The 11,799-nt window shown below is 44.0% G+C and overlaps 1 protein-coding gene and 1 pseudogene across 1 annotated transcript; both read right to left on the bottom strand.

Moving 5' to 3' along the window:
- Nucleotides 1–2,335: 2,335 nt before the first annotated feature.
- On the bottom strand, nt 2,336–6,539 carry LOC123120702 (uncharacterized; annotated as a pseudogene).
- A 184-nt stretch (nt 6,540–6,723) lies between these two features.
- Nucleotides 6,724–11,412, bottom strand: LOC123120701 (polyadenylate-binding protein 8). The gene is made up of 9 exons (XM_044540689.1): nt 11,026–11,412; nt 9,714–9,832; nt 8,962–9,618; nt 8,802–8,879; nt 8,607–8,696; nt 8,109–8,240; nt 7,561–7,731; nt 7,237–7,443; nt 6,724–7,147 (listed from the first exon to the last, which is right to left on the bottom strand). The coding sequence occupies exons 1-9, from the start codon at nt 11,279–11,281 to the stop codon at nt 6,902–6,904; spliced, it is 1,956 nt and encodes a 651-aa protein (XP_044396624.1). The 5' UTR covers nt 11,282–11,412; the 3' UTR covers nt 6,724–6,901.
- Nucleotides 11,413–11,799: the final 387 nt, after the last annotated feature.

The raw sequence follows: 11,799 nt of genomic DNA, 5'->3' as shown, positions 1-11,799 counted from the left end.
GAGTTTACCTCTACCACCTTTGGTGGTGGCGTATCAAGTCCATGTATTTCTTCAATAGGCGGTAAATTTTTAACATCCTCTGCTTTAATACCTTTTTCCTTCATACCTTTCTTTGCCTCTTGCATATCTTCAGGACTGAGATATAAGATACCCCTCTTCTTCAGAGTGGGTTTAGGCGGTGGTTCAGGAAGAGTCCAATCATCATAATTTTTCAATATGTTATTCCGTAATTCCTCAGCTTGTTCAATACTTCGTTCCCTAAAAACACAACCAGCACAACTATCTAGGAAATCCCTAGAAGCATCGGTTAGTCCATTATAGAAGGTATCAAGTATTTCATTTTTTAAGAGGATGATCAGGCAAAGCATTAAGCAATTGGAGAAGCCTCCCCCAAGCTTGTGGGAGACTATCTTCTTCAATTTGCACAAAGTTAAATACTTCCTATAAGGCACCTTGTTTCTTATGAGCAGGAAAATATTTTTCAGAGAAATAGTAAATCATATCCTGGGGAATACGCACACAACCAGGAGCAAGAGTATTGTACCATATCTTAGCATCACCCTTTAATGAGAACGGAGATAATTTGAGGATATAATAGTAGCGAATTTTCTCATCATGAGCAAATAGGGTGGCTATATCATTTAACTTAGTAAGGTGTGCCACAATAGTTCAGTTTCATAACCATGGAAAGGATTAGATTCAACCAAAGTAATTAACTCTGGGTCGACAGAGAATTCGTAATCCTTATCAATAACAAAGATAGGTGAAGTAGCAAACTTAGGATCACATTTCATTCTAGCATTCAAAAATTTTTCTTTCAGTTTGCATAATAATTTTTTAAGATCATCTCTATCATTGCAAGTAAGAAAGTCTCTAGCTATTTCCTCATCCATAACATAACCTTCGGGTACCTTAGGCATTTCATATCTAGGAGAGCTAGGTCTAATCGGTGTTTCAAGATTTTCAATTTCAAGTACTTCATCAGTTTCAGCATTCTCAATATCTTTGGCTCTAGCAAGTTGTTCATCAATAAATTCACCTAGCGGCACATTATCATCAAGAATGGTACTAGCATCATCATGAGTATCATTAATAGCAGAAGTAGAATCATCAATAACTTGCGACATATCAGCATTAATAGCATGTGGTCGTGTTGCAAGTTTACTCAAAATAGAAGGTGAATCAAGTGCAGAGCTAGATGGCAGTTCCTTACCTCCCTCGTCTTAGAGGAAAAAATATTAGTCTTGGTATCCTTCAGATTCTTCATAGTGATAAATAGATGATAATCCCAAGTGACTCAACAAATATAGCTATGATCCCCGGCAACGGCGCCAGAAAAAGGTCTTGATAGCCCACAAGTATAGTGGATTGCAACAGTTTTCGAGGGTAGAGTATTCATCCCAAATTTATGACACAAGGGGAGCCAAAGAATATTTGTAAGTATTAGCAGTTGAGTTGTCAATTCAACCACGCCTGGAGATTAAATATCTGCAGCAAAACAGTGATAGCAATGATTTTGTAGCAAGTGTAACAGTAATAGCAACAGTAGTAACTTAGCAAGAACAATATGTGGAAAATTCATAGGCATTGGATCGGTGGATTCGTTGGATGATATTCATCATATAAAAGTCATAACCTAGGGCGATACGGCTCTAGCTCCAGTTCATAAATATAATGTAGGCATGTATTCCGTAAATAGTCATACGTGCTTATGGAAAGAACTTGTATGACATCTTTTGTCCTACCCTCCCGTGACAGCGGGGTCCATAAGGAAACTAAGGGATATTAAGGCCTCCTTACAATAGAGAACCGAAACAAAGTATTAACACATAGTAAATACATGAACTCCTCAAACTACGGTCATCACCGGAAAGTATCCCAATTACTGTCACATTGGGGTTTACGGATCATAAGACGTAATAGGTGAATATGACTTGCAAGATCGGATCTAGAACATAGATATAATGATGAAAACATAAATGGTTCAGATCTGAAATCAAGGCACCCGGACTCAAAGTGACAAGCATTAAGCATGGCAAAATTGTAACAACATCAATCTCAGAACATAATGGATACTGGGGATCAAGCCCTAACAAAACTAACTCGATTACATGATGAATCTCATCCAACTCCTCACTGACCAGTGATCCTATGAAGGAGTTACTCACTTCCGATGGGGAGTATCATGGAATTGGCGATGAAGGAGGGTTGGTGATGACGAAGGTCAAAGATCCCCCTCTCCGGAGCCCTGAACGGACTCCAGATCTGGCCTCCCGATGAAGAACAGGAGGTGGCGGCGGCTCCGTATCGTGAAACGCGATGAAACGTCCTCACTGATTTTTTTTCTCCGAAAATAGGTTTTATTGCGTCGGAATTAGGGTATGTGAAACCACCAGGTGGGCACAACCCACCAGGGCGCGCCAGAGGGGGGCACGCCCTGGTGTCTTGTGCCCAGCCAGGGCCCCCCTCCGGTGGTTCTTCGTGCCAGTATTTTTTACATATTCTGAAACAGTTATCCAAAAAGTTTTGTTCCATTCCGAGAACTTTTATTTCTGCACAAAAAACAACGCCAAGGTAGTTCTGTTGAAAACAGCGTCAGTCCGGGTTAGTTTCATTCAAATCATGCAAATTAGAGTCCGAAACAAGAGGAAAAGCATTAGGAAAAGTAGATACGAAGGAGACGTATCAGAGTGACGTTGGAGATGTGGTGTCCGGTGCGCGACCAGCCACTGCGACGTCACCCACCTGCACCTGCACTGCCGCCAACCTCCATGATTCCGCCGCGATCCTTCCCCGTGCTCCGTCTTTGCTGCTGGGAGACTCCAATCGCCGGCCCAGTCTCTCCTTCCCCGCCGGCTCTGCTGATGAGGTAGTCCTTCCCCGCCGGCTCTGTTGATGAGGTAGTCCTTCCCCGCCAGCTCCTTCCTCGCCGCCGACGCCTACTACTGCTGCTGCCCCCGCCGTCGACACCTACTATTGCTGCTTCGACCACCTGCAGCTGGTCTTTCTACTTTGACCACACGAACTCGCCTCGCCTCTGGCCGGCCTCCTTTGTCCCGCCTTTGCTGCTGCTGCTAGGTACGTACTCCTGCAAAATTGGAAATGTTAATTTGGAAACATTCAATCAGGATATGGCAAGATTTTGTTAATTTTGAAAACATGCAATCATGTTAATTATGGAAACATTCAATCAAGAAATGGCAAGGTTTTGTTAATTTTGGAAACATTCAATCGTGTTAATTTTGGAAACATTCAATCAGACAAAGATTTTGGCAATCGAAATTATTAGGGCATAGATTATGGACTCTCACCTGATCATCATCTATGGTCCTCCAGCTGAATTGCATAGATGCTTCAAGATGGCCCTCTACAAAAAGCAATAAGAGTTGATTACTACGTTTTGCGTAGTCACCAAAATGTCACAAAAAGGATAGGCTAGAGTTCAGACCTCCCAGCCTTTTGCATGTTTTGTTGTTCAAGGGATGCACCAGGAGATCTGCAATTTGAGGCTGAAAGTTTCAGAAATGAAAAGTTACTCTAATGGGCTATTGCAACTAAAATAGAAACAGTTAAATTAAAATGAGACTACCTTATGTTAAATGTCTAGTCCTCTAGTGGAATTAATAGGAGTATTTGTTTAGATGGTAGATTGATTAAGTTAAATGTCTACTCCTCTAGTGGAACAGTTTTGAGCCACTAACTGAAAATGTTCAGGTTTGAATTTATTTGGAATTATTTGGATTATTTGAATTTATTTGGAATTATTTTAATTTATTGAAATTGTTTGAATTTATTTGCATTAATCTGAATAATTTAGTCAAGGCCTTTGAATTTATTTGAATCTCAAAATTTGGTCTATCAAGGCCTTAGATGACCTGACAGAGAATGACAATAAATCCATGGGCAGAAATAGGAGTATGAATTAATGGGCAGAAATCCATTTGGCATCCAACAGATTATGTAGATATACCAAATGTTTACTACTCTCCTATAGAATTGAAGTTTCATCCATATAAGAACAAGTGAAGTTTCACCCATATAAGAACAGGTGCAAACAAAATAATGACACACAATTTAGAGAGCAAAAAAAGTGAACATTTCATGCTCTATATTGTTGACAGTATCCAAATCCTGTGTACTCCAAATTAAAAGTTCGGCAGATTATAACATTTCATAAATTATCCTTGAATTTACATTAACTTACCCTACAGAAAAAAGTGCATGAAGAAAAAGAAAAAGCAAGGTGGAATGGCCTGATACCTCACCACCAATAGCAAACTTACTAGTACCATCAGAACTGAATGACAAACATCGCTGAGGCTCAACTGATTGGAAGGAAAGGGTTCCATTTCTGATATCAGAAGCCTGAATACTGAAGAATGTCACAATATATTCTCTCAGTACATATTGGAAGGAAAGCATGTACAAAAACAGCAGCAAGAGGACAGAGCATGTACAAGAACAGTAGCCAGATGAGATAGTTTATTCCAAACCTCACGACCATATGTCATGTGGTTTTGATGCAGTGGCAACTACTCCAGCAAACACAGTGTTTTGGCTCCAGGATTAAATTCAGTTTGAAGTTACTAATAAAAACAATCCTTAAACAGAACCAAACATATGCAGATTACTGCTTGGTGTTTATTTAAACAGTTGCTACATTTCAGATTGCATCTGTTTCATAGATGCTACCAGAATTGTTCCAGATGAAACAAACCAGGACTGAATCAAACATTTGCTACTCACTTCAGTTAAGTTCAGTTAACACAGTATTGTTCACACAAAGACAGTTAAACAATTTTAAGTCAACTTGTGAGAGATAGCATTCAGAACTCGTGAGAGAGATATAGCGAATCAGCCTAACAATTCCATACAAAACGTGGAATCTATCAGGGTTCATGCTTCAATTTATGATTCGTTGGAGGAGTAGGGCAGCTCATAATTGTCAGGTCGACAACACCTCTTATTTTGTGATTTATAGATGAGGTCACTCTAATATGAAAATCCCTCCTTCTTTACTTCCAGATCAACTGAGCATGTTAATGACCACAAAATAAATAAATTCATACAAAGCTTGTTGCTGCCATAATTAAATAGTTGAATGAGATACTCCCTCTATTTCATAATGTAGTGCGTCCATGCTTTTGAAGATTTAACTTTGACCATAAAAAAATCAGTAAAACGATTTATGTATTATTGTTAAAGTTGAATCTCGAAAAGTATAGGCGACTACAGTATGGAATGGGGGGAATATTATACATCATAGGGCCTCGACGAAGGACCTTCTAGGGCAGAACCACGAATAGCCTAACCAGCCACTGTTTTTGCTGCCGCCCTCCATGTGCTCTTGTGGGTGAGGAATTCGGTCCAAAGCGTTTGACTCCAAATCAAACACAATAACCCATTGCTCATGCTTTCTTGTGTCGTGCTTCACAAAATATACACAATTTCTCCTAATGGCAGGGAAGTCCTTCGCAGAGAGCGCGAGGCCGTCACCCCGGCCCAAGAAGAGCGAGCAGTCGCCGAGATCCGTCACCTTCTCCCCTGGATGTTGAGGCGGTCGGCGGCCCAATCCGGGCGGTGCACCTCTACAAGGATCACGAGGCTGGGGCGTCCTTGTCCACGATACACCATGACGAGCAACAGCTGGTTGTCGCATGCCACCAGGATCCCCGGGGCCGGGTAAGCGGCTTGGATACCGCGTCCGCAGAGGAGTGTAGAGGGAGATAAGCCGCAGACGCTTGGGAGGATGCTGCTGTAGATCGAAGATGCTGAGTCTCATGCTCATGTCGGAGATGTAGAGCCTGCCTTGGTGGAAGGCTGCGCCGTCGATCCGGCCTATAGGGTGCTCGGGTTGTATCGTCCAGGCCGCGTCTCCAAGGGCGCCAAAAGAAGGGCATGTGCCCGATCTGTGCGCCCGGGATTTTCTGGCTCGCGATCGCCATCCAGCCCGCCGGCGAGGTGATCGGGTCGCTGGAGAGGAATAGTTGGGCGACGGCTGACAAAGGCGGCAGAGGGATCTCGGCTTGGGAGAGGGGCTCCCAGAGGATCAGCAGCAGCGGCGGAGGCCGGCCGGGGCTAGGGCCCGGGAGTGCATCCTTTTTCCACCGCGGGGCAGCAAGGAGTGGTTAGAGACAAGGTTAACGGCGCTGACAGGGTTGCGGTGGCGGTCGTGGGCGGCGACGATCCACGGACGGCAGGCTGCGAGCGGGGCGGTGGACGCGCGCCAGTGGTAGCATACCTGGTGGATGTGGATTTGGTCTACGTCGGCGTGCAGACGGTTCGATACTTCATGTATAAGCTCCGCCGGCAGGGAGCTCCACCCGCCGCCGTGTCCTCTGCCTCCGCCAGCCATTGCAACAACCGACAACCGAGCGAGTCAGGGTTTCCGTTCCTCTAAAGCGTCTCAAACGTGGTCTTTATTTATTGACGAGGCGAGTCGGCTTCCCTCCACTACGTATTGATTTTGTGAGAGATACTAGCCAGAACAATTTTAAGTATACACAAAATCAATAAAGAACTTGGTCCCACCCATAAGGAATTTTCACTAAATTTGCCTGTTGCCTCAGCCTCTAAATATATTTAGCGGCCTACATATACGTTTTGTACTGCAGCAACCCTCGGGTAGAGTTGCTTCTTTGCTAGCGAGATAGACAACATCATAGGCACAAACCAAACAGTGCTCAGAGATAGAAACAACCACGAACGAGAAAGCAAGATAAATTCAGTGACAAGCAGACGATAACTTAAACAAAACAACCAATCCATGCAAATAAAATAGCCAATCCATGGGAAGCCTAAAAGACTAGTTCAACTACTGGCAAAAGCTAAGTCTCCAATAAACCAAGTCATTTTCAGTCTAGATAAGTTTGATATGGTGCAAAAATTGTCGCCGTGGAGCTTAGGAAGAGATGAGGCCGTCATTCAGCGAGAGCGAAGCCAGCTGCTGCTCAGGGGACTGGTTGGTGTGCTGCTGAGCGCTGCGGAGAACCTCCATGGCTTCGGCGACCTTGGCCTTGAGAGCGTCTGGCGACTCAAGCAGGTGAAGCACCTCGGTCTGATCCATCTCCAGAAGCATGCCGGTCACCTTGGCAGCCTGGTCGTGCTCCAGCTGATCAACAAGAGGGTACAAGTTCTCGCCAAGCATCTGCAGCAACAAACAAAACAAGGTCAAGCTCAACAAACACGTCTTTCCTAACAAAACAATACAATACCTAGAGAGCCTCGTCCACGTACCATTCTTTGCGTCTCTGGGGGTGAATTGGCAAGTGCAGAAGCCAATGCCCCAATTGGAACTGGCTGTGACGCACCGGCATCTCTCATAGGCATCCCTCCCATCTCATATGGGGATGTCATCACACCCCCAACACCATGCATAGCAGGATCAGGCATGCCACGGCCGGTCGGATAGCGGTAACCACGACCACCACCCCTACCCATCATCTGCAATAATAATTAGATTTTAGACCCTCTAAAACAAGACTGATTGTTGAATGGCTCAAAAAACCCCTAGGAAAATATGGCATATTGAAGAGAAATGAAGCAATATCTGCAGGTTACCTGCTGCTGACCCATCTGCATGGATTGCTGCATTCCTCCAGCACCAGCTCGCCTACCAGCTGGGCGTTGTGGTTGTTGTCCTTGCTGAACCATAGGCATCATAAAGTTTGGCATTGGAGCACCACCTGGCCTCATTCCAGGCATGAAAGGTTGCTGGAAGCCAAATCCAGGCTACAAAAAGACCACACTTTGTCAATCCATAATGATTGTACAAATATCATGTGTGATATTAAACAAGGAAATTCTAGATCTACATGATGGAAAACCCAAAAGCAAATTGCACTGTTTCCTGATGAAAACTTCGTTATCCTAACAGAAGTATTTATGGCCACGTTGCTGTATTTTACAACAAAATGATAAAACCGCACCATGTCAAAATGCCAACAATGAGAAAATATTGGTAATGACCTTTCATGCTAAAGCAATGGTACATGCTTGCTTGAGAAAATTTATATGCCTAACATAATAATGTTATGAAGTGTAGGTTCAAATCTAGCAAGCTAACAACATAATATTGACAATGAGAATTTTTTTTTGACTCAACTCACCTGTGGGTTAATAAACGCTGGTGGCTGGCCATAGAACATTTGCTGACCAACTGGAACACCAGGAGGTAACATTTGCATACGAGGACCAACAGTTTGAGCCATTGGAACAGGGCGCATTTGTGAAAACTGTGCCTGCAACGAACAACAGTTAGTGACAGAAAATTGAACTACAGCAGAAAAGCACCATGAATGACCAAATAAATTGCTTGGAAACCATGTGAGCGAAGAAAGTTTTCATAAAACACCACAATTCTATCGACTGTTGACAGTCAAAACATACTTAAAAATGCACATGATGGAACATTTAGCTGGTAATACTGAACTAAAGTATCATGAGAAAGCACTAGGTCCACAAATTGAACAATAAGTGCCATCAGATTGTCTAGGTGTTCATCTCAGTAGGTTTTGCTGAAAAACTAGGTGAGCAAATACTATACAAGCATATATATCAGGAACATCAGTCATATAAAATACAATTTCACTCACAGAAGTTCTTACCTGCAGCCTAGCTTTCCTATCTTCTTTGCGCTGTGCGAGTGCAACATAAAGTGGTTTATTGCCAACCATCTTGTTGTTCATTTCAGCAAGCTAACATGGGACATTGTAAGAAAGAATAAATAACTTTAGGAACCAAAAATAATCAGAAGCACAAATTAAATCATACTTATTTACACAAGTACAGCTCAAGCTTACAGCTCGGGAAGCATCATCAGCAGATTTAAAAGCGACAAATCCAGAACCTCTGCTAGCGCCGTTTGAATCACGCATAACCTGTGACAAAGAGTTTCAATTAGTAGCACATGTGGGAAGCATAGCATCATGTATAGATCAGCAGCTGAGAATTTAAACAAACCTTGCAGGAAGTAATAGTTCCGAACTCAGCAAAAAGTTCTCGCAACTTTTCATCGTCAACAGTATCATCCAAGTTCTTCAGATACAAGTTGGTGTTTTGATACTTATCCGCTGCCTCTTGAAGGTTCTTTTCAAACTTCTCTTTCAATTCCATCTCCCTTTCTGACTTTTTCTGCGCTCTTCCAACATACCATTCCTTGTCACTAAATTTCTTGCCATTCAAATCTTGAACAGCCAGAGCAGCTTCATCTGGACTTTCGAAATTCACAAATCCAAAACATTTGGATCTTCCATCCCCATCCCGCATTACAACAACACTTGTTATTGCTCCAAACTTCCCAAAGATTTCCTTCAAGTCATCTTCAGTGGTAGTCTCAGCTAGGTTCTTAACATAGACATTATTGAACTTGACATTGCCGGGAGAGTTATCTCTCTCCTGCTTACGAACAAAAGGCCCAACATACACCTTCTTGTCATTCATAAGCATCCCATTCAGTTTCTCGATAGCAGCATGAGCAGCCTCATCCCGCTCATACTGAACGAAGCCATAGCCCTTTGATTCCCCAGCAGGATCTGTTGCAACTTTACATGAAAGAATGTTTCCAAACACACAAAATGTGTCATACAAAGCTTTGTTGTCAATTGACTTGTCAAGATTCTGCAGAAGATGGAAGGACAAGATAACAGGTTAGATAAATATAGTAGCGCCACAACAATAAGAGTCAATAATTGCATACTGAATATTGCACGCACCTTAATAAATATATTTGCTGTGCCACTCTTGCGCAAGCTGGGGTCACGGTTAGAATACATTATCCTGATAGGCCTCCCATTGATAGGAGTGAAGTTGAGCATTTCAAGAGCCCGTGCAGCTGCAAGATATTTCAAAATCAGTATGAAACCACTAAAAGGCCTTGCAGATATACAACAAGAAAATATGCATGGAAGTGGTTCTATAAGGCAATATATATATATATCAAGGAGAGAGTGAACCATGGAAACATTTGATCAAATGTAGAAACTTCCCAAGGACAACACCAGCTATTATTCCACAAACAGTTACCTAGCTTTAAATATCATCTTCGCAGGAGCAAAGCTACCAAACACAAGCATTCAGTAAACATAGTACAAGCTTAAATAAATGTATTTGTGTTACTTTAGTAAACACACCCCAGGATTGTAGACACCACATGCCTGGGATAAAACAGCAAAAGCGTAAAAACAGTAGGATCAGAATCAACTATAGTCCTATTGGTCACATTCATAAACTCATTCATAAACTACAGTCCAAACTTTCCAAACACGTGAATAACAATTTTTGTAACCGTTCATCGACCGCCGAACCAGTAACTACCTCAGAGGAAGACAAAATTGGCAAACAAACCAGCCACCATGAACTAAAAGCCAAAACCACCATTCCAAAACCGCCTCAAAACCCTGGTGCAGCAACAAGACTTTGCCGCCGGCACCACTACATGCAGGGATCTCATCCTGCAGCTCTCCCGCTCGCTCACACACTTTTCTCACTCTTCTTCCTCGCCCTTCACCATCCACCCTTTCTCCCTCACCCTTCATCCACAACCAGCCCTTCGCGCTGCAGAGCCTTGTTCCAAGGACGAGGAACTAAAGAAACCTATATGCTGGCCACCAAGCTAGCACAGCACCCTATTTAACTTTTGATTCTAATGTGCGTACGCTCCACAAATTTAATTAAATAACCCCAGGATCGTGGACACCAACTAGCTGCGAGGTCAGGATAAAATCCCAAAAGAGGAAAAGGAGCACATTTATACATAGTTCAGCAAAAAATGTCGACCAGAGTCCAAACTTCCAAATCAAGTGACACCGTGTTATAAGCTGTGAACCACCAACCGCCAAATCCCTAACTGCCTCAGCCACCGCCTGAACAATCTAACAGAAACCACCAACGAACGCAACCGCATCGAAACAAAAACAAATCCGACAGCTTCATGCAATGAGCGCGAAAAAGACTAATTCGACCGGTAACCTAGCAGTGCAAAAAGCGCTAATCGCCGACGTGGGGAACGGGGAAGGGCTGGCTCACCGTCGGCCGGGGTGTTGTAGTTGACGTAGGCGTATCCGAGCGACTTCCGCGAGGTGACGTCCCTGCAGACGCGCACGGAGACGACGCCGCCGATCTGGGCGAAGACGTCGAAGAGCTGCGCGTCCTGCACGCTCACGTCAAGGTCGCCCACGTACAGCGATGTCGCCGGGAACGACGACGCCGCCGCTGCAGCCGCAGCGGCCGCCGCGGCCGGGGAGCCGCCCTCCGACGCCGAACTCGCCGCCTGCGCCGCCATCACCGATCGAAGGGTAGATTTTTTTTCGTGATTTTGCGGATTTTTTTTGAGGTATTTTTTGGTTTAGGGTTTGATAAGAGTTGGGGGCCTGGCTCCCAACTGCGGCGTGGCGAGAGAGGAGAGGGAGGAGGCGGCGGCGGAGGGGGAAGAAGGCTATTTGTACCCCCGCGGCAAAACCCTGGTGGCGCCCGGCCGTTGGATGGGGAGCGGGCAACCTTGGACGGCCGTGATCCTGCCGGGGGTCGCGCGTGCACGTGTCCGGGGCCGACGGTATTCAGGGTCGATGAGCGAGAGCTTCGGATAAAATCCCTGTGTTTTCCAAATGTTTTTCTGAATAATTTCGAAATGAAATGTGTTATTACATGTAAATACGTCTTACTCCGTCTGTGAATTTAAAATATCTTATATTTGTTTACAGAGACAAGGTCTGCAATGCAATCATTTGTTGCGAGGTTAGCCGTGATGCTTTTGTTTACAGCAAACGGCGGAGTAACTTCTCTTGCTTCTTCCCGGCATTG

Source organism: Triticum aestivum, chromosome 5D, assembly GCF_018294505.1.
Source record: "Triticum aestivum cultivar Chinese Spring chromosome 5D, IWGSC CS RefSeq v2.1, whole genome shotgun sequence".
NCBI lineage: Eukaryota > Viridiplantae > Streptophyta > Magnoliopsida > Poales > Poaceae > Triticum > Triticum aestivum.
The sequence above is the reverse complement of the archived record's forward strand: the minus strand, read 5'-3'. Positions and strand labels throughout refer to the sequence as shown.